This window comes from Pseudopodoces humilis, chromosome 16, assembly GCF_049639895.1.
Source record: "Pseudopodoces humilis isolate 2021_Gansu_Grassland_sample_001 chromosome 16, ASM4963989v1, whole genome shotgun sequence".
Taxonomy (NCBI): domain Eukaryota; kingdom Metazoa; phylum Chordata; class Aves; order Passeriformes; family Paridae; genus Pseudopodoces; species Pseudopodoces humilis.
The window spans coordinates 20,073,172-20,099,108 of NC_142215.1; the positions used below are offsets into that span (position 1 = coordinate 20,073,172).

General features: G+C 48.2%; 1 protein-coding gene across 4 annotated transcripts in view; it reads left to right on the forward strand.

Annotated features, from left to right (window-relative positions):
- The first annotated feature begins 5,370 nt into the window (after nucleotides 1-5,370).
- Nucleotides 5,371-25,937, forward strand: part of ALPK3 (alpha kinase 3) — a 32,533-nt gene continuing 11,966 nt past the window's right edge. Inside the window, exons 1-5 of one of the 4 annotated variants that reach the window (XM_014251151.2) lie at nucleotides 5,426-5,543; nucleotides 14,687-14,917; nucleotides 15,187-15,225; nucleotides 18,407-18,528; nucleotides 25,097-25,214. In XM_014251151.2, the coding sequence (XP_014106626.2) occupies nucleotides 14,904-14,917; nucleotides 15,187-15,225; nucleotides 18,407-18,528; nucleotides 25,097-25,214 (293 nt within the window). In that variant the 5' untranslated portion in view covers nucleotides 5,426-5,543; nucleotides 14,687-14,903. Of the gene's footprint in view, nucleotides 5,544-14,686; nucleotides 14,918-15,186; nucleotides 15,226-18,406; nucleotides 18,529-25,096; nucleotides 25,215-25,937 lie in introns of those variants that run through there. The other 3 variants (XM_005521704.3, XM_014251150.2, XM_088063326.1) reach the window with 3 other exon arrangements.

Genomic DNA, 25,937 nt, shown 5'->3' on the forward strand with positions numbered 1-25,937 from the left:
TATCCCCATGGGTGTCCTCTGCCCCATCCCCACGGTCGTCTTCACCCACATTCCCACTGTCTCCCCATGATCACTGCTGTTCTCATCTCCACACCCCCATGCCCCTTGCCCTCACCCCCCAGGCTCCACAGCTGCACTCATGTCTCTCCTGGGGACCATGGCCTGAAAGGTTCATGGTGGAGCCAGCAGTGCCAGGGCTGGGCACATAGAACCCCCTTCCTCTGAGAAGTCCCCACCAGCTGGGCAGGGCATCATGAGGGCCCCAGGGGAAGTGGCGCTGGGCCAGCCCTCCGGAGGTTGCACAAGCCCCTCTGGGAAAGAAGGGGCTTTCTTTTTTGGATGGAGGATGCTGTGCCGAGACTTGCACTTGCAAGGTGAGAGCAAGGTTAGGCTCATTAACCCAAAACTCATCACCTTTCCAGAGGCAGCAGGACTACAAGGAAATTAGCTGGAAGTGTTGAATGGAGAGGACAGAGGATGTCCAGGGAGTGACTGATTGTCATTCCCAAAGAACTCTGAAGTGACTGGGAAGGGAGTGTGACACAAAGCTCGGAGGAATGAAGCAGGTCTGGGCTCAGGATATGCAGTGACAAGGGTCCCATTCTCAGGGCAGACAAATTCGCATCTGGCTGGCTTCTCCCCATGTTAATTAGTCCTAGGAAGCAGGTTCCCATGGTGCCAGGTGGGGACCAGGACTTCAGCACAAGAGGGACCATGGACCAGTTAGAAAGGAGGCTGTGAGAGACTCTCACTTTGCTGCTGAAATTTCTCTATCCTGTTGCTATGGGCTCACCTAGGAAAAGTGAGGCCATCAGGCATGTCACTCCGAGGAGGCAGAATGGAAGGGCACAAACAGGGGCATCAGGATGGCAGAGAGAAGCAGTTGTGGCCAAGTGCTCGTGGATCCATGCCCTGTGGAGCCCAGGGCAGGGCTGAGCTGTGCCAAAGGGTCAGAGGGACTAAGCAAGGCTGAAGGATGCACCTCTAACTGCTGCTTTTCTTTTGTAACAGATGGGGAAGAAGGTGGTGAGAAAAAGCCAAACCTAACACAACTGGTGGATCGAGGAAGTATTTTCTCCCTCAATGTCCTTTCCTTTGTGCAGAATGAGATAGTTAAACTGCAAAGGCAGGAAAACCTGCTACACCCTGTCCATTCAATCTGACCCAGAGCAATTCCTGCTCCAACAAGGACCGGTCCCCTCTTTTCAAGGGTACAGGAAAGGAGATGCATAGCATAGGACCTTCCTTTGTGCTCATCTCCCCAGCTGTCTGAGATCACAGAGATCCTCCTTTTTCCTATTTTCTCCAGGGTCCAGCTAGGCATTTGGAAATACACCCTTGCAGGTTGAAAACCTACAAAGAACTTTAAATTAAGGTTCTGTCTGAGTATGTGCCAGCAACTCTGTGGCACATGTATGCTGCAGTTATTATCTAGGCAACACACATAGCTAAAAAAAAAATTATCATTAAATTAACTCCAGCACTTTCCCATAGCTAAAGATGACACTTCTGGTTGATGCAGAATCTCTTCAAACAGCTGGAGGTTGCTGTGTTCCCTGTTTCTTCAGGCTTGAGAGAAGGAATCCTTCTCCAAATACTTCCTCAGAAAGCCCATTGTGCTTGTCATCTGTCAGAGCCCTGCCCTGGCACCATCTGTTAATATTTGGGGAAGAACCAGAGGTGAGAGCTTGTTGTCAGAGCGCAGGAAGAAGCCTGTCATTTTAGAAAGGGAGGAACTTAAGGGTGCAGGATGGGAAAGGGGAGGATAAATTGTGCGAGTGAAGTGAGAAAACATCTGCGGCTGTGTGAGTCGGCGCTGGATTTGGAGGCAGAGGAAGAAAGCTTTGCTAACGAGATCTGAAGCCTCGTTTCTGGCTGCCTCAGGCTGCAGCAGCTGAATGCGTTTCCCCTGGAGCCAGGAGCAGAGGGCACTGTCACTCTCTGAGCAGACTGACGGGAGAGCAGATGCTTGTGAGAGGAAGCTGTCTCAGCAGGCAACGGGCACAAGAACCATTTGGAGCTTGAAAGGGCAGAAAAAGAATATAACCCTTTGCACGTCTGGGGGGAGGATCAAACACCACAGCAGGCTCTTTCTCATCACATCTGAGCTAAACCTGTGCTCACCATCCAGGCTTTTCTCCACTGATGGGGTGCAGCACTGAACCATGGCAGGATCAGGGTGGGAAGGGAGCTCTGGGGGTCTCTGGTCCAGCCCCCCACTCTGAGCAGGATGTCAGTCAGCTGCTCAGCACCCTGTCCCATCCACAGTCTCACAGAATGGAGATTGCCCACCTCTGGGTCCACGTGGAACTACTTGATTCCCTTCACAGAGCAAATAATTTTCCTAGTATCTAATCAGAACTTTCCTCCTTGCTATTTGCGTTTTGGCCTCTCATTCCATCACTCTGCACCTCTGAGTCTGTGCCCTCCTATGAGGTAGTGAAGAAAACAAGGAAGTCTCCATTTGTTTAGCCTTTCCCTGAAGCCTAAAACCCAGCTTCTCTCATCCTCTTCTCCAATATCAGGTGTCTGAGCTCCTTCAATCTTTTTGGTGGCCTTCACTGGACTTGATCCAGCATATTAGTGTCTTTCCTGTGTTTGGGAATATGAAACCAGACACAGTTCCAGGCCCAAAGCAGAAATCTGCCTATTCTGGACACCTTTCTTAGCTATTCTGGGCTCTGTTCTATCAGATCAATATGCCAAGAGACTGGGCTCATAGTAATATAATGTGTAATTCATATGCTGGGACTTCAGGTTTCCTGAAATTGTGAGACCTGAAAGTCCTCTTTCTCCTTCCAGAGAAAGGGATGGGAGCAAGAGAATTACAGCTTGGGACCTCCCAGCCCTGCATCCTGCCTCCAACATTTGGGCAACAGCTAGAGCAGAGCAAAGTGTGTGAGATCAAGGCATGCACACACAATATTCCTATGCAGCTCAAACATTTTTTGAACTGAAGGCAATATCTTCATACTGCATAAACTTCAGGAGATTTTCTTTCCAGAGATTTGTCCTGTGGATTTTATTAATCCCTGTTGACATTGAACAGCCACAGCCACGTGTGGGAGTAGCCTAAAGCCAAGGGAAGGGAAGAAGCATCTCCCTTTCACTTATTTTGTCTCCTGCTAATTTGACTTGCTCTTCTTGTCCCTCTCAGCTGTGTATACCTCAGTCATGGGCACCTCAGTAGTTTCTTCCAGGCTGAAGAATCCCAGTCCACACAGTTACCCTTCACGCAGCAGCCAGTCTGGACATTGGCTTGTCCTTGCTGTCCTTCTCCAAGTTCTGTGTTTGGATTTTTTGGGGGTCTGCTGTTTTCTGTTTGAGATGGATTATTTCTAAGTGACATTAGCTCACACAGAGCCCACTGCTGCCTATTGAAAATGAGTGTGGTGGTTTCCCCCATGGATCATGTCATATTTGTTTTATGTAATTTCATCTACTATTTCACTGCCTGGTGAAGGTGAGGCCTTCAGTCAGCCCTCTGGGACCACCCTTCTCCATATTTCCCGTGGGTATGGAAGAGCCTGCTGAGGCCGAGATCCTGGCTCTCCCCTGGAGAGGAGATACTTCTCTGTGAGAGAGACACAATGTGTCGCTCCCAGGGGTCTTTGAGTTAGATATGTTAAACTGTTGTGTTTCATTGGTGTTCTCCCCTGCTGTCCCACCCCGATACATGTATCTCGGGCTCCCCCCGCCCCTCTCCTTCCCCATAAATATCCCGGGTTTTCCCCTGTTTGGCAGATTCGCTGTTACTGGCACTCTTCACTGGAGCTCTGCCTAAATAAAGGTTTGTGCCTCGGTGGAACGCTGGGCCAGCTATCTCGTCCCTGCTTTTTGTGTTGCCTGCCCGCTGCCGACGCTGAGCTGAGCCGAGCCGAGCCGAGCTGAAATCACTCTACTATTACTGAGCTGAGCTGGAATCACTCGACTGCTCGAAGCTGCTCACATGCGCTTCGGGCCAGCCTTTCTTAAGGCTGCCTCTGGAGAAGTCGCGGTGCTCCGGGCTTTCCGCCGCCGCAGCAATTTCCTAGGATCACATCCAAACATCTTAGTAGGTCCATCTCTTTTGCATTTGCCAAGATCAAGCATCCTCTCTGGTATCACAAATCCTGCAATTTACATGCCTGATAATGTGATCACCTGCCACTGCTGTGTGTCTGTGTATACCCCAGTGCCAGTCTCTCTCCAAAGTCATGTTCCAAATCACAGTATATGCTGTGGAATCAGGAGTGTCCTGCATCAGCTGACCTATCACCTGCCCTACTGCTTGCTGCCACATCTTCTGCCTCTCCTGCCCAGGGAGGATCAGCTGTAATCATGTTGTATTTCCTGGAATGGAGCAATTTACCATCATTTCCCTGCTCCTGCCATAATCTCTGCTGTGCAGCCATGGAGAGTCAGCTAATCCACAGTGAGTCTGCTCCATCCATCATTCCAGCATTGGAGGGATGCGGCGCCACCAGTGACCAGTGACGTGTCTGTAGCGCATGATGCAAGAACTTGACAGAGAAAAGTAGAACAAGAAAATAATTCCATTTTATTACCCACTATATTTTCATTTGGTATTAAATCACTAATAATTGTTTGTGACATGTGACAATGTGACAATTGTGACACCTTTTATATCTCTCTTTTGTGCTGTCTATTTTTATGGAGATTGAATAAATACCATCACAGATTTTCTCTTTGACATTCTGGGATAAAAAACAGGCTGCCAAGCCGTAAGACCCTGATCTGAGGATGTGACTGCCATGGCCACACTGAGTGGTGCAGCCAGCCAGGGTGGGAGTCTTGTGCTTGCAAGGAAGCTGATGTTGTTGTAGCTGATCCTAAGAGATCATAGAACCATGAATAACCTGAGCTGGAAGGGACCTACAAAGACCATCGAGTCCAACTTCTGGCCCTGCACAAGACAGCCCAACAATCCAACTTTCTGCCTGAGAGCATTGTCCAAAAGCTTCCGGAGCTCTGGCAGCCTTGGGGCCATGACCATTCCTTGGAGAGTGTGTTCAGTTCCCGACCACGCTCCGGGGAAGAACCTTTTCCTGATATCCAACGTGAACCTGACACAACTTCAGTGCTGCACCTTCGGTTCTGTCAGCGGTCACCAGAACAATCTTTGAGGGGTGAGAAATCCCCCGTGGTGGGGAAGCTATTTTAAGAAAAAGTTCACTTCTTCCTCAAAAGCTGGACTCGAGCTGGCAGCGACGGCAAGCGCAGGAGGAGGAGGAGGAGGAGGAGGAGGAGGCGGAGGAGGAGGAGGAGGCCGGGCAGGCGGCCGGGCAGTGGCCGCTGCCTCACGATTGACAGCGGCATGTGCGGAGCGTCTATAAACAGCGGCGGTGAGTGACAGGGCGGGCAGCGACGGCCGCGGGGCAGGGCAGCCGCACTCCGGCCATGAGCTCGACCCGCAGGGCCCTCGCGGGCCTCTACGGGCGGGGAACGAGCCACATCGACGGGGCAGAGGAGGCCGAGAGCGCGGCCTGGGCCTCGCGGCCGGACCGACGGAGTTACCTGCTGGGCATCCGGCCCCAGAACAGGTGAGCGCCGGCCCAGGGGAAGGCGCTGCTGTGGGTGCTGTCCCTGAGCTGGCCGCTGCCGTGGGTGCGGTGACAGCGGGCGCGGGGCTTGCGGGGGACACAGGCGGGGGACACAGGCGGGGGGCCGGCGGGGAGGGCGGGCTGGCCCTCAGCCAAGCCGTGAGGCTGCTCCGGCTTCAGAGGGAACGCGAGGCCGGCCGGCTGGATGTGGTGTAGCTAATGGGCCTGGCCATCCTCGGGGAGCTGCCCCAGGGATGAAAACCAAGCCATGGCTCCGGCTCTCCAGAGGAGCTCGTGTGCCATAGTCCCTCGCCTCCCCAAAGAGAGCTGGGGGTGTCGCAGCTGTTGCCGGGCAGGGCCGGTGGGCATCGCACATTGTGTATGGCTGGGCGGGTGTGTGAAGTGGTGGAATCATAGAACAGAATCATGGAATATCCTGTCCACAAGGATCATCGAGACTGGCTCCTGGCCCTGCACAGAACAACCCAGCAATCCCAGCTGCACCTGAGCTGGTTGTCCAAGCATTCCTGGAGTTATGGCAGCCTTGGAGCCATGTCTACTGCCCTGTGGAGCCTGTTCTGGTGGCACACTACCTTCTGAGTGAAGAACACTTTCTTAAAATTCAGTAGTCTAGTCTATTTTAACCCCCCTTGTACAGCTTCATGCTGGTCACCAGAGACTGATCCGTGCTGCCTCTCCTTTTCCCCTTGTGAGAAAGCTGCAGACCCCAGTGAAGTCGCAGTCCAGGCTATCCTTATGAGATCCTGACAAACACAAACGTCTCCAGTTAAATTCAGGGAACAGCACTGACCTTCCTGCCTTCATTGTAGTGGAGTGTCTCACCAAACAGAGCGAGGGGCCCTCTGGGCTCTGTGCTCGGGTGCCTTATCTTATTGCCAAAAAGGCATTTCTACACTGTAGATAGGGGCTGAGCAGCAATGAGATCAACATTCCTGGGTCAGGAATGGCCTCCCGCACACGGTCTGGAGTAGGAATAAGGCTTTGTTCGCAGGCAGAAGGTATGATAAATATGCTGTCAGCTGTGCCTGACTGAGGTTAGCAAACACAAAATTACAGTGTGATGTGCCAGCAGTGCCCAAGGTGTCAGTGATTGTGTGAAGCATTCAAAAAAGCCTTGAAATTGCTTTGAATTCACTGGGAATGCTGTTCAGACTATGAGCTCTCCAAATGAGTGTGCCTCTTCCTTGCTGATGGTTTATAAATAATCCAGTTCCAGTGTGTCAAGCATTGATGCCTCAAGGAGTCAGACATTCATAAAAATAAACACAGGACCAAAAGAGATGAAAAAGTGCTGCTTGGAAGTCAGGAATTAAAACTAGGGTAATGCCAAAGTGAAGTTGCCTAAATTCAGTTCCTTTGTGGTGGTATTGTGTCATGCTGGGGTATGAGCTAATTGCAGATTGGTCGCACACTGTGATATCTTCAGCACCACCAAATGCCCACACAGGGTCCACAGCCTGTGGCCTCAGATCATACCGTGAACTGGAAATCTCTTAACTGAGCCCAGTGACTGTTCTGTGGATTACAAGCAGATAGAGCTTTAATAAAGAAGATGTTGAGGTGTTTGGGTTGCCTACAGCTTAACTTTTATTTTCCTTGACTACGCTCAAATCACAGCTTTAATCAGTTTAACCATAAAGGAGGGTTCATCTATCTTGCAAATAATTCCTTCAGAGTTCCCAGCTGGATTCCCAAAGTTTCCTCTGTTGAGGACAGCATGGAACAATGTAGCACCCATGCAGACAGTGCGTTTGGTGTCTTCTGGCTGTACCCCCACTTGAGGCTGTGGCTCAGGCGTGCTAAACCTGGCCGCCCTTGGCTGCAGAGCTCTGAGCCCTGAATCTCTTGAACTTGTTGACCTAATGCTGCCGTGGCTGCACCCCAATTTCCATCCATGAGTGCCCAGTTCTGGCAAAGGGACTCTGTGCTGCCCCACTTAAATCAACAGCACATTCAATATCCACAAAATCTCCAATCATTTTTCCAACCACTTATGTACATGATTGTCAAAGCCTGTGGCAAGGCAATTTCATTTTGTCTCTTAACTCCACTGTCTGCCCCTTCTGTTGTAAGAAGCAGTGACTAAATAATTGCTAAATGGCAAAATTGACCTTTCTCTGAGTTCATGGCAATTTCTAGGTTCACTAATGAGTTAGGGAGGAGACGTATAAAAGTCTGGTTCCCTGCAGGGCCCTACAAGTGCTGAAGACTTGAGTCACGATTTTTGGAAACTGTTCTCTAAGATGCAGGGCAAGGGATTGAATTAAGTGGGGCTTTTTGTGTTGCAATTAAATAATGTATCATAACAACTTTGGAAAGCAAGTGAGTGGAATGGTGTAGCAAGGAGACTTTTGGAAAGCAATTATGATTTTAATTAAATCCAGGAACATCTGGAGAGAGTTTGCCTGGGAGAACTTGAAACGCTTGATGAGCAACATGCAGAACAGCAGATAACACTGAGCAGCTCTCTTTAACACAGAATGGATTTGGATTTGCTGGGTTTGAAGCTAACAAAGGTAATGGGACAGGTGATGCAGACACAGCATTGCTGTGGGAGGCTACTGTAGTGGTTAGAAAAGAAAAATGGATATTCTGATCCAAAGAAAATGTGGATTTTTTCAGGTTTCTCTGTTTCTGTCTTTATATGTATATATGGAGTATGTTTAACCAAAATATTTGCTTGTTCTGTTCACTGCTTCTTAAAGCAGTAGAAAGCGTAGTAACATGGTAGAGGTACACAAAGACATGGAGATACCTTTAAGAAAAGAAAATGAGGTTGGAAATCCTTGCTTCTGGGGTGACTTATGAACACATTCTGCTCTGCGGTTCCCAGCACAGGAATGGAGATGTTGGAAGAGGAGACACCAAGATTGTCAGAGGGATGGAGCACCTCTGCTATGAGAAAAGTCTGGAATTGTTCATCCTGGAGAAGCTTTTGGGTAACCTAATTATGGCCTTCCAGTACCTGAAGGCAGCCTAAAAGAAGGATGGAGAGAGACTCTTTACAAGGGCCTGGAGTGACAGGACAAGGGGGAATGGCTTCCAACTGCCAGAGGGCAGGGCTAGTCGGGCTGTTAGGATGAAATTTTTCCCTCTGAGGGTGGTGAGACCCTGGCACAGGATGGCCAGAGAAGCTGTGACTGCCCCATCCCTGGAAGTGTCCCAGACCAGCTTGAATGGGGTTTGGAGCAACCTGGGATGGTGTAAGGTGTCCTTGCCCATGTAGGTGATGGAACGAGATGAGCTTTTGAGGTCCCATCCAACCCAAACCATTCTGTGTCAAGGGAACTTTGGATGGTCTTACTTGGTCTCCCTAAACCTGTTGGAGGAAAGGGATTTCATGTAAATTGAAGGATATGAATTTGGTAACCAGAACATTATTTTTCTGGGTTTTAACTTGTAGAATTTTTCAGAGGTGGTGCTAAGGGGGCCAAAAGAATAGAGGTGTTGAGAATGGCCACAGATAGAACATCATCCTTTTATTAAAAAGAGTATTCAGGGTATTTACTCTTTGGAACTAGCACCCTTTGGAATTAGTCTTTTGTAAGGATTTTCCCTGTGAGCAAACAGATCGGTGTCTTTCCTGCATTGGTCTTTTAACATAGCTGATATTGGACGATGTGAGGAGCAGCTTATCGCCACAGTGGTGACTTGCCCTCTGCTCTGGCTGCTGACAGGACTTTTTTTTTTTGTTTGTTTGTTTTTTGTTTTTTTTTTTTTTTTGAACAAACCTGCTATGTCTCAAAGCACTTAAGTGTAATTATTTCATGAAGTGAGAGGAGGAGCTGTCAGTCCTGTCCAGGGTCTACCTTTGCTGCATTCATGGGCCACAACTCTCAAGACATCTTTTTAGGTGTCCTTTTTGTAAGAATTACTGACTCTGGAGAGTGTATTGTGCAGAGAGATACAATTTTATATAAAACCTTCATCTGATTGCTAGGCAAATCTCTCTGCTGGAAGTGCTTTGCACCTCTTACCTCATGCAGGTGTCTGCTCCACAGTCTCATTAGAGAATTGCTTCCTTGCTGGAATATCCTTCTACTGTCATAGCTACATCACATACAGGTATTTATAGAGTGTAGTGACATTGCCTCTGATCTTTTCTTGGATAACTCTGCTCAGGGTGGCAGTTGAGCTCAGGGCCTTGCCACCTGGCTCTTCTGGCTGGAAACCACTGCCAATCTTGTCCCTCTTGCTTTGCACATAATATCAAATGAAGGAGCAAGATCTGTTGCTATAATAAAGTGTGCCAGAAACTGAGGAGCACTTGGTTCCTGAAAAGCAGGTTTACTTCAGTTGAGGTCCTTCTTTAGCAGCTGGGCAGCTGTAATGTCCAATGGGACTTTGCTTTTGGCGAGGGGTGGTGTAACCCCCTGCTCAGATGCCAGCTGAAGCACCTGAGAGCACTCAGTCAGTTTGATTTGTGGGATAGAAGTGTCCCAAACTCTGGAAGGAGGGACAGCCAGTACCCACTGGAAAGGCAAAGCTGAAGGCATCAATGACTCATCTCCACACCCTGTGACCCGTAGGACAGAGGCATCTATTTCCCATTGCTGTAGTGACTTGCACAGGGGTGTCTGGTTTGTGTGGGGCTCCTCGATAGTTGTGCACTCTGAATAACAGTCCTCAAGAATTCCAGAGGGAGATTTTTTGGCTCCCTTTCCGTAGCTTCCTGTCCATATGTCCGAATCCCCTAGAAAGCCAAGTGAAACTGAATGTGTAGGCTGATGAGCTGATGCCCTTCAAGGCCACTTAAGAAACAGAGTATATCAGATGTGAAAACTCTGCTTTTCTCAGGAAACCTCAAAAGAGGAGATGCTTCCCAGGCCAGGGATACCATTGTGTGGAGGAGAGAGTGTGGTCATCTCCAAACAAGGCACCTCTCATGCCCCAGCAGAGGCAGTTGCCAGGAGATGGAATTAAAACCTGCTCTACCCTTGCTCTCTTTTGATGAGGGGAGGAAAATCTTGAGTGAATGAGGTTCTTATCTCACACTGACTCAGTCTCGCACTTCACAGCATCACCTGGTCCGAGAAGAGGATGGTGGAAGGGCTGTTACAGGAAATTCTATTTTCATTTTTCACTTTGTGTCACGAGCTGCCAGGAGGATGTCACATTTCCTGGGCATCTCATTGTCCAATATTTACTTGGCCTTTATTTTTTTCCATTTCTCATTCCTTGGTATGTTTCTAAGTTTAATTTGGACCATAGAGGTAGCAATAATTCAGAGTTAAAATACACAAATCTGAGCCATCTACAGAGGCTGATACAGGAATGTGTAACTTACTTTATTGTTTTCCACCTTCTCTGTTAATGAAATCTAGCCTGAATTGTTACACTCAAGTCTGTGTTCATCTCAACAAAAAGTAAATTACTTGCAGAAAAAATTGCCACATTTCTGCATCTCTGATATCGATTGGGTCTGTGACCTTGACAAGCAAAGACTCAATACATCTGTTTTCCAGTCTGTGAAATAACAGTGTGTCTCGTACAGCAACACGGCACTCAGAGCTGCTTTATCACGGGCCTGCAGATAGTTCCTGCCATGGTATATGAACAGCAGCACACTGGTTCTGTGTGTGCAGGGAGCGCTTGATAAGGAGCGGGACACATGGCAGGAAAGCAGCTGTGAGCACAACCATGCATACATGAAAGCCTCAGTATTTGCCTTTAAATGTTGAAAAGGGTTCACTGCTGACAGCTGAGGCGGGATTCCGAGTGGCTTGTATTTGTCTCAAGTAGTATTAACCTTGAAGGCAGGCAAGTTCATAGGAAACCTTGTACTTGTAAGTCTGCATGTGCAAAACATGCCCAGTAATATCACAGATCATAGAGCCAGGAGAGGGAATATCTGTAGGAAAGTGCCAGTCCCTCTGTCCAGCTCCTGGGATAGACAGGCTGCCCAGCTCTCCATGGGCTTCCCCAGGAGCTTTGGTGCAATGCTGATTCCCTCAAAACATGACTTGGATGTGTCAGCTTTGCTGTCATGGACACGTTTTGCTGTTTTTTTCCTTCACTGGATGGGTTGTGTGGGTCAATTTTCATGCTGTGGAAGAGCACTGAAAAATACTGATCACTGCTGTAGCTCAAGCAGCTTGAGTTCAGATGCTTGTCCATATGAGGATGGAGCCACTGTCAAGCCTATCTCAGGGTGTCCTGAGCTCTTGTTCACTTCCATGTGAGAAATGAACTGGAAGGAGAAAGATTTCTTTATCTCAGTGATAAGAAATACTGAAAGAGAGTAATTTCATGGATGATTGCATGAGAGGGTTAAAAAAGGTGCCAGACTGAAAATCTATGTTTTCCAAGCAGTTAACTTTTTAGTGCCAGTGGATGCCAGCACAGACCATCAACTTGAGTGGTTAAAAAAAATTAGTGGTGTTGACAGTTCTGCCTCCTGCCCTTGCAACACTGAAATTTGGCAAGTGCGTGAAAAATGAGAAAGGCTCACTTCATTTACAAAGAAAATCATAAGTAGTTGAAGTACTAAAGCCTTTAAGAGGACGATAAATGGCCAAAGGAGTTTGGAAGCATATGATAAAATGAAGTTTAACAAAGAATTGAGACTGGTAGAAGGGATGTGTTGGACAGGTCTAATGCTATGGTCCAGTGCTTAAGAACAGTTCTGTATTTTCAGAACTAGCTGATAAAAAGCTGAGCTTCTCTTCATCAATAGGAGGTGCCTGAGGAGGCTTCATCCCATTGGTGCTGGACATGCCTGGAGCAGACCTTTCTGAAGTCCAGTTCTCCAATAGAAGGAGAGGTTATAGTTGAGGCCTTGATTCACTACTTTTGATGTGTTCCTCAGGATAACATAAGCATTTGCCTTTATCCAGTAAATGTAATGGCCCTGAGTTTGCTCAGGGGAGACACGTCCACTGCTGATGCTGCATCTCATTACCAGAGCCTTGTGCTGTGTGTTGCCACTAAGTCCCTGGGGAGCACAGACAACCCAGTCCCAGAGAGGATCAGAGCAGGCACACTGAAGCATCTGGTGTCCTGCTCAGGAGCCCCATGTTTCCAGCAGGGTAGATTGAATTCTGATGTAGCTGTGCTGTCACAGCTCTACATGGATATTCTGGAATGTAATTGAAGTGAAGCGCCAGCTGCCTGTGGGCAGGGCTGTGCCGGCTGCAGGATCCACGATTTGATCATTGCTCTCTAGGGTTTAAATCTCTAGTCTGAAAAGCAAATTTAGCATATTGAGGTTAAACTTCAATTAATACATGATGGCCTTTTTCTTCTGATAATATCAAGAGACCCCCAAGAGATCCTCAGTTCAGTGTTCAGCACTGTCTCAGGATGTGCAGTGAATAAAGCCCATGTTGTCTTAATACTGGTGATTAAAAAAAAAAAAAAAGCACTGTCAGTGCTTACTGTTTGATCACATCCATGAGCACAATGGGTTCATGGCACAAGCAGTCTTTGTTCTGACTGTTGCAATTTTCTTTACGTCCAAGCCAAGATACATCCCTGTTTGTCTTATGCAAGAAATAACGATTAAAACCACACTACTGCCTACACTAGCATTCTAGCTAGCAAGGATTTTGGGAACTTCCTCTTAAGAAGGTATTTATTATTTCTGGAGGGTAAAAAGATGCTTTTCCTTTGCAGTGGTAAGCAAAATGTTTTGAGACAAGTTAAACCCACGGGTTACATTTCCAGACAGATGGAGGTGCCTGGGGGCAGCCTAGAGCACAGGGATACAGCTGCCCCTGGGATCACTTGGGAGGAGTGTGGGAGGAGGAACCTGGATCCCCAGGGGGTCAGGACAGGGTGAGAGCAGCACCAGGTGCGATTTGAGCTCTAGACGCTCTGAGGGTGTCTGTGAGTGTTGAGGACAAGGTGAGGTGCTGGTCAGTAAGGCAGATAACACAGAGCTGTGCCTGGCACTGCCAGAAAGGACATGGAGCTCACATGGATGTTGCAAGAGGTGAAAGGACACAGCTCGTCTGTCTGGCTTCTCCCATGGACCAGCACAGCAGATGAAAGATGGATCAGGTGAGTGAGTGATCCTCAGCCTGTTACTGTGAGCATTTGATTTTCCTAGCTGGATCACTCCCAACCTGCACATCCTTTGGCTGCATGACTAGCAATTGGCACTGGGAATGGAGCAGAATTCTGTGGCTGGGGGTGGAGAGGGTGAAGCTGTTGCCGAAAGGCCTAGTGCCACCCATGTTTGTTGGGTTAAAGCTGCTCCTGAGCAGCAGTCAGAAACTTCTGCTGTCTTTGCTCTCCCTGAAGAAGAGTCAGTGAGCCCCTCAGGTTTTTCTTCTCAAAGAAAATATGCAATTATTTGTGTAAAGTGTCAGGACTTCAAGCTGAGCTACTTTTTTCCTTACTGTTCACATGGAGGTTCTGCCTCCACAGGTGGAATGTACAGTTGGCAGGAGCAGTTTTCAGAGTCTCTCTGTGGTCATTTTTAGGGCAAGACTTGGAGTCCTGCTGGCTTCCACATGACTGGGACTCGCCCATTTGGGTAGGAGACCTGAAGAGGTGCACTTTCAGGTGGCCCTCCATGTGGTTCTTTCTGCTGTCTTCTGTAGCACCATCCTAGAGCACTGGAGTTTGGTGGTTCACTGGTCTTCAGAACAGAGGCTGAGAAGGTTTGATCTCTCTGCATGTAGGGATGTGGCAGTCTGGCTTGGTACATCCCAGAGGGGATGCCCACGCTGGGGTCATTTCCAAGGCTATATGGTGAGGTTGTTGCATAGGCGTAACACGTACCTCAGTGCAATTAAATCACTGAGCTTGCATGCTGCTGAGTAGCTTGTTCCTATTAATTTTAGACTTTTGATTGCCATGTGAGTGAGCTCAAGGCTTGAGGAACTGTTCCTGACTGCTGCAGCTCAGGCACAGAGGTTGTTTCCTACAGCCTGCAAGGGGCTGCTGCCACAGTTCGGCAATGTGGCCCTTTGACTAGGACATGAGTCCCTGAAGACACTCCTTTGGTAGAGCTGGTGGCCACTGGTAAGTAGCTCATCAAGATGTCTTGTGCAGGACTTGGTGTTTGATTTTGTTCCCTGAATTGGTTAATGCTACTACATGCTCCCACAGAGAAAATGAAACATGTAGATTCTTCTAAAGTCTACTTCTGTTATGTTATTTTAATGTTTTGCCAGACTTTAGTGATTTGATTGGCAAGCTGGAAAGCAATGTGATCAGAGAGTTTTCAGCTTCTCCCAGGAGCTGTCCTTGGAAGCACAGAGGGCACGCAGCTCAGGCCACCTGCTTGCCAGCAGAGAATTGGGTTGGTCTCGTCCATACTCCCGCCTGCGTTTAACCGGACGTCTCCTGTGGTGGAGTTGCCTGCTTTAAGCACAATGCTGCGGATGGTGCATGGAAGGCTCAAGGTGCTGCTTCTTGGAAACCTACTTGTATAAATGTCCTGACACTGATTCCCTGTGGTTAACGACCATTTCATTTTTACAGCCTTTGATTTCAATTGACAATGTGGCTTGCTTGTCCTGGCAGGCAGCCTAAGGCAGCTGTACCTTCTTTTAATAGGAACTCTGACCTCTGCAAAATGACTCATCATTAATATGTCTCTGTAACAATTTGTTTATTTCAGCTCCTTTCCGTGCTTCTCTCTCTAATGTTTTTTATGCCATTTTTTGCTTAGCTTATCAAGCAGCAGATTCTCTCCCTCCAATTTAGGAAGGTAAAACTACATTGCATTAAACTGCTCTGACCAAACACTTTTTTGAATCTGTCTGCACGTGATTAATGTGTAGTGCTTTGGTACTAATTAATTAATCAGTCGAGAGCCCTGAAGTGATCTAACAGCCTCATTCTGCATGATTTGATCCCTCATACTTGCTTGAACTGCAGGAAAAAAAGTGAATGCTCATCATAATTCCTGTATTAAGGAGCAAGAAATATTCCTTTCTTAGCCGAAGGATGGGTGTTCAGCTACTTCTTTATATTAAAGTGAGACTTCCATACAGAGACATTAAAAATTAGATGTGACTGCCCTGAGACATCCAGAGAAAAAAATTTCTTCCCCCTGCGATTGTGAGGATCCTTATTCACTTGGACTCTGCCCCAAAATGCACCTGTACAGTTGTACTTTGCCTTTGGCAAAAGAACACATTTGGAAATCAGTTGACATTTCTGGTTTACTGGAGTGGCAGGTAAAAGAATGGTACTGTGGAGGGAAAGGCCTCTCCAGAACACTTCTATAAATCCGGGATTTCTAACCGAAAAGTCAGAAAATCATGACAAGAGGAACATACTCCTCAAATCTCCTTTTCCAGCAGGCTTTTGTATGGAAATCCCTCTTTAATTGAAAAGGCTACTGAATTGCCAGGGGTCTCTTTTAGGCTCCAGGGCTTTTCCTGCCCCAAAGATGCAGCTCCAGGAGGGCCCAAATAAAAAGTGGCTAGTGTTTTGTGTCCAGTTTCTCGAATACTCTGAATTACTGGTTTAGAAAGCAATTTGAATTGGACAAGCCTCCTTGCAGCTGGAGTGAGTCAGCTGAGAGCCCCACAGTGCCAGAGCCTTCAAATCCTGCTGTGACCAACTCAATGGTTTCTTTGAAAGACTCAATAGACCTTCCAGGCTTCCTGCCAATTGTCATTGGGCAAGTTTCTGATTCATCTGCCAAGCCTGTGGAGCCCCCAGCTTCTGACTGCAGCTGCTTTCCAAAGCCATTCAGTAGCCTTTGCTGTATGTGTTTCACCTTGTTGTGGGATTTGCACTGAGTGGACCAGACTTATTCCTGGTGCTGCCTGCTGGTGCCGGTGGCTCGGTGCTGGGACTAAACTGGGTCCCAAGATCCATTATGTGTGTGTGCATCACTTGATGATAAGATGCTGATCCGGTTGCTCTCCTGCTGGGGTATGAAATGTTGGTTGTTGCTTGGGAAATTCCTTTATATGGATCTGAAAGGCATTTACTGGTATGGGGTGGGGGATCTGTATTGAAGGGATTATCAAAACCCTGCCAGTAACTGCCTTGTACTGGATTGTCTGCCTTGCTCTGTGGAAATGGGCGTTTTTTCCCTGGGATTGGAATTTGGAAAGGTTGCTCTGGTTTGAAATGGCTTTTAACTCCCACAGCCCTTTCCTGGCCCCACAGCTGAGTGAAGAGTTGCTTGCCAGGGCCAGTGTCCTTTTAACCATTGATTTCCACAGAAAAGAGTCTGAGCTGTGGAATCTGTTATTTTTATCCCATCTCACACATGTTTAGAAAGAGACCATGCTTATAAACCTCATTCAGTAGATGAATCAGGTTTGCAACATCCTATCCTGACCCTCATCCAACACAAGGTACCTGGGAGCTGGGTGAGGTTCCTGCTGCATCCCAGTGGGTTGTTACTCAGGGATTCATCTCCCTGCATCTCTTACTAACCCATTCTAGCAGGAAGGCAGAGGGAAAGTAATGACACTGCAGCCTCCAGGTAAGTTTTCAGAGTGGATGAAACAGGCAGTTGCTGTGGCTGTAGCTCTCCTGATACCTTCAGCCATATGTGCTTAGTCCCTGTCAGTGCACCTGCCCTTGCTGGGTCATGTAAATGTGAGGTTTTTTGGTTTGCCCTGAACCAGCTTGCTTCCTTATTAGGTAAAGCACTAGTGGCAGCAGCACCAGCATCCTGCCTGCAATGTGGGGCTGCTTGTGAGGCTGCGGTCCTCCTCATGGAGCCCTCACCACACACTCTGAATCCTTCTGCTAATGGTGGAGCTGTGTCAGGAGTGGTTTGGGCATTTGTTCCACCCCTTGCATTTTTCTGGAAGCTGATCAGTTGTTTAAGGAATGTCTTTCACTGCTGAAAATGATATAAATAGAGCTGTCAGCTACCGGTTCTCATGCAGTATTAGCTGTTTCTCCCAATGTCTTTTCACTTGAGACCTTGGGGTCCCCTCTCCTATAATAAATGTGTAGAGTTTTATTTGCAGAGGGAAAAATGAAATCAGAAGCTCTTCCCTTCCAAGAGCCTCAGCATTATCTGAATTAAAACCCAATTTGGAATTAAATAATTTCCCTTTATTTAAGAAAGCTCAGATTTTCTGGGACCTCTCTCAGTGATCTCGCAGCAGGGTTGGCAGTGCTGGATGAATATGGTGATTTATTGCACTCGTTGAACAGTGCTGAAGTACCTGGAGAATCCATGGTCTGCTTTTGAGCATTATAGATTGCACTGTTAGGATTGTTCTGGCTATTTCAAGAGTCCCAGCACAAACGTCGAGGTTAGAGCCTGAACTGGAGCAGGAAGTGTGGGTGCCTACCTGCAACAGTAAGGGGTTAAAAAGGGAATTCCTTCCCAGCTAATTTCCTGGCTTCAGAAAGCTGCTAGCCAGACTCAAGTCTTCTTCAGTAAGCTGTCCCACAACTGGCAGCTTATCTTCATTCTAAGAGGGCTGCTGTGTTCAGGAGACATGTTCAATTCACACTTGGCCTGAAATGACACAAATTCTTCACAATTAAAAGAAAATCCCAGTGAACAGAATAACTTTAGAAACATTAATGGTTCAGAACTGGGAATTGACTTTGTTAGGCGGTGCTCTAAGCTTGCTGGCTGGCCAGAGAGATGTTTTGTTATGATCAAGAGCTAAAATGGGTCCTCATTCGTCCAGTGGGTCAACATTCATTGCCCCAATAGCCATAAGGGCTAAGACAAATGGAATGGCTCCCAAATGTCACTGTAAATTGACAGTCATCTTAGGAGAGAGAAATCAGTCAAATGCCCTGACACTGAACTGGACTTGTGAGCAAGTGTAGGGATGATGGGAGGGAAGAGGGCATGGGTAACAAGGACACAGGCTGCTGAGGTAAGACACAAGGTGGACCCTTTGATTTTTCTGGTGCTTTTATCTCTAAGAAATACTTCTTGAATCTTCCAGGAGCACCTTCTGCGCAATCATTTCTCAGCTGACGGAGGAAACACAGCCACTATTTGAAACCACTATCAAATCCCGTGCTGTGTCCGAGGACTCTGATGCTAAATTCACGTGCATAGTGACAGGTAACAGTGTCTTCAGTGAATAACCTGGTCCTGCCTCACCTGCTGGACTTGTGCCAGTTAAACTCTGCAGCAAGTGATAACAAGCCCACTGTTGTCAGAATGCCAAGCAGAGGTTCAGCAATTGCATGGTAATTTCAGCTTCAATTTAGGGGAGGTGGGAAACACCTGAGAGTGTAAAGAGGCAAAGGCATAAGCTAACATCTCAAACAAGGCAAATAAGACCAGAAAATGGGATATGCTGGTTACTGCTTGGACCAGCTACATTTTGTGTCCTAATCTCTGCTTCTCTAATCCTGTACTCCATAACTCAGGAATGTGCCATTTTGAAGACTAAGGCTGTTGTGCTGGAACAAACACTGCTGGGTGTAGATGGTTAGAGCACAACTGCATTTGTATCAGTGATAAACTTCTGTGTCTGTTGACATCTGAAATAAAAGCTGGTCATTGTCCAGTGAGGTAAAATTTCCCATTGGGCAGGAAGGGGTTAAGTCAAGAAGAGGAGGAGGAGGAGGAGGAGGAGGAGGAGGAGGAGGAGGAGGGAGAGGCCAGAGCCAAAAAAGAGGGCTGGTGCTAAGGCATTATGGCATGACAGCCTGTTGGTGTAGAGGCAAGTTGCTCATTTGCTGATGAGATTTTTGTTCTTTAAATATGGAGACTCTAAAGTCTCTTCTCTTGGTGTACTTGTTAACAACTCCATGGTCCTTCCTGTCTTCACTAGTTTTAATTACTCCAAGAGATTGCTCTTGAATGAGAGAGCCATGAAACAAGTTGGTATGTTTTGCGGGGAGGAGACTCTCTCCAGTGAGCCTCTTAGGCACAAGGTCCAAAGCTTTCCTAAGTAAATCTGGTTTGCTGTTAGAAACAGGCTGGAAATAAGGAAGCACAGTCTCAGTTCTTCTGAGAACTGCCAGCTATGAATTCTTGGCTTTTCTGTTATGTATTCCCTTGTTCTGAAGGCTGACCTTCTGAACTTGCAGGGATACAACTGATGTATTGATTTTATTGGGGCTTAACTTCAGCAGACCCCTTCTTGCTGCTTCTAGAGCCAAAGGGGGCTGTTAGGAGGGGCCTCCAAACCACTTTATTTGGGGAGTCATTAGAAGGGCTCTTCCCAGTTTCAGTTTTCTGAAAGCAAAAGCTTGACATATTGTGCAGTACCATGGAACGTGCCATTCTGCAAGTGTCAGAGGAGGGAAAATGTTTAAGTATGTTGGGAAATCCAGAGTAAAAGTCATGGCTTCTATCACTGGCTTAAATCTTCTACCAGCTGTACCTTTGAGGTTGGTGGTTCCTTCTAACAAATTCCATCTCTTCCTGGTGTGTTGCATCAGGCAGAAAACTTGACCTGGTACTGGCCTCATTTGCTACTCAAGTGAAGGAAATTGTCAATGAGTCTCTTTCAGCATGTCATGATAGTTTTATGCTTGGTAAGCTAGGTTGGTCAATGTCTCTATGCACTAGGAAATTTTCATGGAAATGTTTTTAAAATCATCCTTGGACCACATTTGCCAGACGGGCTTCTCCTGTATGTGGTCCTATGGACTGCTTTAGGAGCTTGGGATCTGTTTGGGAGAGAGGGGCAGGAGGTGGAAAGCATACTCTGGCTGCAGAGTCTAATTGGTAGTTCAGGTATCTTGCCCTGCCAGGGCGTTCAAGAGGGAGGTCTTGCTGGGAGCAAGGAAATGGCAGTGACTTCCCTGGCCAGTGACCAGAATGGAACCAGTTCAGTTCCAGCACTGTGGCTGGAGTCCAGGGACACTGATGGAGGCAAAGGGCAGACAGTCACCTGCTCCTGTTTTGACGGTCAAGCCACAAATATGGATACGTGACCTACAGTAGCATCTTACTGGTTTGTTGGAGTTTTTTTGCGAATTACAGGCTAGTCCCATGTCTATGAATACTTGGACTAGGACTTGCTGGACCTGTCCTAGGGACACAGAAGTGAGTGTTTGAAGAACCAGTCTCCGGAATGTGGTGAGTGGTGCAGGCAGGGAAAAAGCAGGTCAGGCAGAGGCAGATTCCTGTGTGTGGAGGCACAAACCTTCCTTTCCTCCTGATACCTAAGTTCAGCCTGCTACTGGTGTCCCTGCTATGTTTGATTTGATTTTTTTGGGTCAAATCCTGCAGCAGTTATGAGATGTTTTCTTTTTTCAGATAAAATTAGTTTCATCCTTTGTTCTCTAAGAGATGTGAAAAAGGAAAAAAGAACATTTCCATTTACTGTGTACCTTCACCCCATATCTCTGCACCAAGTGCTTTCCTTGGTGGGTCTGTCTGGACTTCAGGACCTCAAGGGTCATCACAGCTCATTTGCAGTGAGTGGATATTGGGCTTCTCTCTGGCCCTTCAGCAAGGTGCTGCCACAAGGATTTTTCAGCTTTTTAGTTGCTTCTGTGTAGCATTGTCTGGGAAGGAGAGATGTCAGCTGATGGAATGGGGGGAGCTGGATGAAGAGCCTTAGGTTAGGGAATGAGTCCAGCCAGGACAGGTGATGGCTGGATCCAGCCAAGACCATTGTATGTCAGCACCCGCTGCCTCTGCAGTGTCGTTTCAGCCCTCCTTAGCCAGGTTCAACCCCTCTGATCTGGCTTCACAAATCATCATCTCAGGAGCTTGATCCCATCACTGCCTCCATGATTTTATTAGAGTACAGAGGGAAAGGGCTCTGCCCATGGCTTGGGGAAGAGAGTTGGGGTATGGTGAGTAGACAAGTCACGTGCTTAGTGGATGTGGTTTTTTAATCAGGTTACAGGAGTTCCGCTTGCTGCATTTGTGGTGACCCTCTGAGGGAAGTGTTTGAAGGATGAGACTGAAATGCTTGGATGAAGAATGTTTGGAGACATGCTGGGGCTGTGAGAGGGCTTGGGGATGGGATAGTGACTACAGGAGCAGAGAGCAGCGTCCTAGGAGATGAGGTTTGGCTTTGGGGCGGAGGACAAGGGAAGGATGGTGAATGAGCACTGCTCACAGTGGCATGGGAAGCTACTGCTCTTAGTTCTGTCCCTCCTATCAGCATTGCTAGAAGGTTCCCTGTCCTTGCATGCTGGAGGGGTTTAAATCCATGAAGCCAGGAAGGGTAACATCTTACCATGAATTGTATTCCCAAGACTGTTGAAACCCCTACTCCATGTAGCTTGTGTAGAGCAGAAACTGTGGATATTGTTTAGTGGTTCTAAACTCTTAGCACCTTTCCAAGTTTCAGAAGACTAACTCCCCCTCCTTCCCTGCTCCCAAAAAATAAAAAAAAGAAGAAAGCTACTTGAAACAGAGTTTCTCTGAGTGATTTTGGATAGATATATTCAGAACCATTTTGGATAGATATTTTAAGAACTATTTTGGTTACAGTCACCAAGCTTTGAAGACTTCTCAGATTTTGACAGTTTTCAGAAAAAGAACGTTTGATCTAAACCTGGAAATCTCCATGAAAAAAAACCTCCTTGCTCTGAAAAGTCTCCAGGATCCTGTGGTGGCTGGCCATCACACTGCAGCAACGCTGCTGGAAGACACACATCCTGAAGATGTGGAACAGATGCCTGCCCTCTTCCCAGCAGCACCCAGCCCCACTCTGTCTGCAGCTGTGGGGCTCTGGCTGGGGGCTGCTGGGGCCCAGCTGCTGGCAAATCCCTCTCAACACCAGCTGCACGGCGGCTGCGGCAGAGGCAGGTCTTGGAAGGATGAGTACAGATCTATGAGTGGCTGCTCAGGGTGTCTTGTGTTAAGGGGGGGCATCTGGTGCCTGCAGCATGGCAATGCCCACGGATAGAACCCTCAGTTCCACCTCATCCCACTGGACAAGCTACGGATGGTGTGTCTGCAGGGGATGTGCCATGCTGGGAATGATGCCTGACTCCTTTTCCCCCCGCACCCTGGAGTGGGGAAATTTATTTACTCAGCAGCCCGAAGATGGATATCAGCAGCAGCTCCCCTCCCCATGCCAGAGAGACTCATGTTTGCACAGGCATCTTTCCATCCCCTGCTTGGCTCTGATTACAGCCCCTTGGAAGGGATGGATGGTATTTGGACAGGTGGCTGGGGCTGCTGTACCTGTGTGGGAGGTAGGAAGCCTTTCAGCATCCACCTGCCTGAAGACTTGCAGCCAGCACTTGCCTGCAGCTCTCCTTGGCTGCAGGCTAGAGCATGCGGTGTGAGCTGGTCCTGGCACTGGGCTAGCACAGCCACTGCTCCTTACAGGGAGCAGGCAGCCTCAAGGACACGGGTGCTGCAGGTCAGAGGGAATTTAGGCTTAGCAGGGGGAAAAGCCCTTCCTTGAGACACTGCATAGCTATGGAAATTGCAGCTCTTTCTGGCAGATGTCAGCTGGGAATGGAAATCAGCTGTGGAGGCCATGGGGTTAGGGGGTGGGACTAGACGGGATGGGGACAGGGCATGACAAGGCTTCTCGGAAACTATCCACTGGAAGTTCCCAGAATGAAGGGCTGTGATTGCTGTTTCTTAGCATGTCAGGAAAATATACCTGCCAGCTCCCTGCAAGATGGACCATGGGGGCCTTCTGAAGGTCTTGCTTGCAGAACAGCCCTTGGGAAGGGTTGGATTGCTCAGGGCACAGTGTGAGCTTGCGAAGGGAAATAGTTTTGTTCATCATCTCTAGAGCAGAAAGAATTCACCACAGGCTTGTTCAGCCCAGGCTCCTGCAGCCAATAGTTAATATTTTATGAAAAATAAAAGCAGCAGCATCAATCCCTGATGATTCCATCACTGGAATGCTCTCATGGCTTTTGCCAGTTCCCAGTTCAGGGCTCATTTTCTTCAGTCACAAGTACCTGAAGGCTTTGCATGTCTCTAGAAACTGGTTTGGGGGGTCAGAGCAGCAGCAAGGAACGGGTCATGACAAGAGTGGGGCAGAAGGGGAGGCCAGAGAGCCTTGCAGGAAAGGTTTTGGGAGGAAGTCATGGCTTGGCTTCCCATGGAACAGGGAAGAACAAGACACGACAGAACATAGAAAGCCAAAGCTGCTGATGGCAACAGTGGGAGGGGATTGAGGCAGCAAAGCATGTGGGAGATGTACAGAGAGGGAGGATTCTGGGGCAGTGCAGAGTAAGAGACCTTAGAAAGGGTGGAAGAATAGAGGAAAATCCAGTCTGTGAGGTGTCTGGGCTGTGGAGGTGGATGCTTCTCATAGAGGAGAACAGGAAAGAAAAGCTGCTGAGACTTACCTTCCCAGCCCTGTCCGGTCCCAGTGGACTAAATCCCTCGAGGAGCCACCACAAGCAAGGGGTGGGGACAGGGGAGCCAAAGCAGTACAGGAGAAGATTTGGCATATGCTGCTTTTCTGGGCAAAGGCGTGTTAGATTGGCCAAAATATGGGTGAATTCCTGCTGATGAGTCCCTGCTTCTGGACTCTCAGTCCTGCTCTAGAATCTTCATGAGAGCAGGAGTAAGCTGGGCTCAGGCATTGCTATGGGCTGACAACATCTTAGGCTGGTGCAAGGAGGACATTTGAAGTCCTGATCAGCCTTGAAACCTGTGGCTTGGGAGGTGGAAAGTATCCAGAGAGCACCTTGTCCCTGCTTTCTCATTACTCCAAAGCCATTGGGTTGGGACACTTTGGATATTCCTGGAAAGCCCTCATCGGCCCCATGCCTTGGGATGTTTGTCGGAGCTGACCCTTGCCACATTCTGTGATGCTGTGGGTGATCCTTGGGGTCTGGTGAAGTTGAGGAGCATGCTGGACTCCTTCCTTTGGCCCCACAGAAAGCCTGCTGGGACATTTGCAGCAGATAAGCTCCTGAGCAATCGCCTTTAGCCCAGACACAATGTGATCATTGAAAGTTTCATCCCATGCCCTGAGGGTTGGCTTGGCTAGGTGGTGAGCCCTGAGTGAAGTGCAGGAAGCCCTGCTGGCTGCTGGCTTCAGCAGTCTTTGCATGAAAACTGCACTTAATCTGAGCTAGAGCTGCTGTCTGTGAGCAGCGAAGGCTGTGGCTAGTACTGCTCCATGTGGGACTCACATGCTGATCCAACACCTCCACTAGTGCTGGGGAACATGGCTGCATTGCCAGCCAGCCAGTCACACACATCATGATGTCATTCTACTGAAAAGGCAGGTGACATCTGTTGTCAAGTGACATTTGTAGGACACTGAGCTGACTGTGATGCAATCCAGGTTGTTTCTGTTCAGTGGAAAGTTTCGGATCAACTTACAGGCTGTGACACTGTGCAAAATGCTGAGAGCTCCGTGGAGGGGTACACGCCTGTTCTCCAGCCATAGCCTTGGCCTCATCAAAACATCCCTCTTCACATAAAAGTGACGGCATGCTCACCTTCTCCCAGCCAATGTTACAGGAGACGAGCGTGTGATTCACTCCCCTCTGTTCAGGAATGAAGTGCTGGGATTTTTTTTTCAAAAATAGCCCTATTCCTAGGAGTGATAAAAGTCTGAGATAAGCCCATTAAGTTTCCGCTCTTTCTGTTGTGCAATTTAGGAATGTGGTGAGCCCAGAATAGCATATGTCTTGGTGTGCCAGATTGTTTTGCTGCTGATACCATGCTGTCTGTGCTCCTGTGTGGAATGTTTCACACTCTGATGTACCTTCCATGTCCTCCCCAGGGTATCCACAGCCAGAGGTGACGTGGTACAAGGATGATGAAGAGATGGATCGCTATTGTGGCTTACCCAAATATGAGATATTCCATCATGGAAACCACCACACCCTGCAGCTCTACAAGTGAGTAAAGGAGCTGGAGAGTGTCTGGGTTTGGTGATGGGAGCTCTGAGTGTGTTCTCTGTGGCTGGATAAGCTGTCAACAGTGATGTCCCCCCCACCACTTGGCTGGCCCCTTCTGCTCCCCACTGTGAGTTCACAGCTGGCCTTTCCCCTCCAGCTGTGGCTCCCCAGTCACATCAGTATGAGATCCATTACTGTATCCAGGAATAGCTGCCATGCTGGAAGCAAGAGGAAGGGCAGAAGTCGTCCCTCTCTCTGGAGCCTTCCAGTGCTGAGCATTAGGGCTGACAAAGGTAAGCAAGGGGAAAGCACTATCTGCCTCCAAGATGATGGTCCAGGAAATCAGATTTCTGGAGAGCCAGGCACACTTCATCCCCAGCAGGCAGAGACCTGTCACACCTTGAGTCCTGCATTTGGGATGTTGGACAGGTGTGGCACTGACTGAAAACACAGAATATCAGTGTTGCTGATAGTCAGTCCTGCCGTCCTTGTGCTTCTAGCCTGAGCTTTTCTGCTCCCCCAGCTGTGCTTCCAGTGTCCATCAGAGGCTGGCTCACCTCTTCCAGGAACAGGGATCTCTGTGGGTCAGGTGTCCTCAAGGGGTGGCAATAGGGATGCAGGCAGGTGCTTTGCTGGTGCCTGTGACATGGAGTGGGAAGACTTTGGTAACACAGCAGGGTAGAGGAAGTACAGGAGTGTCTTGTGGGCTATGTAGAGCTGAGA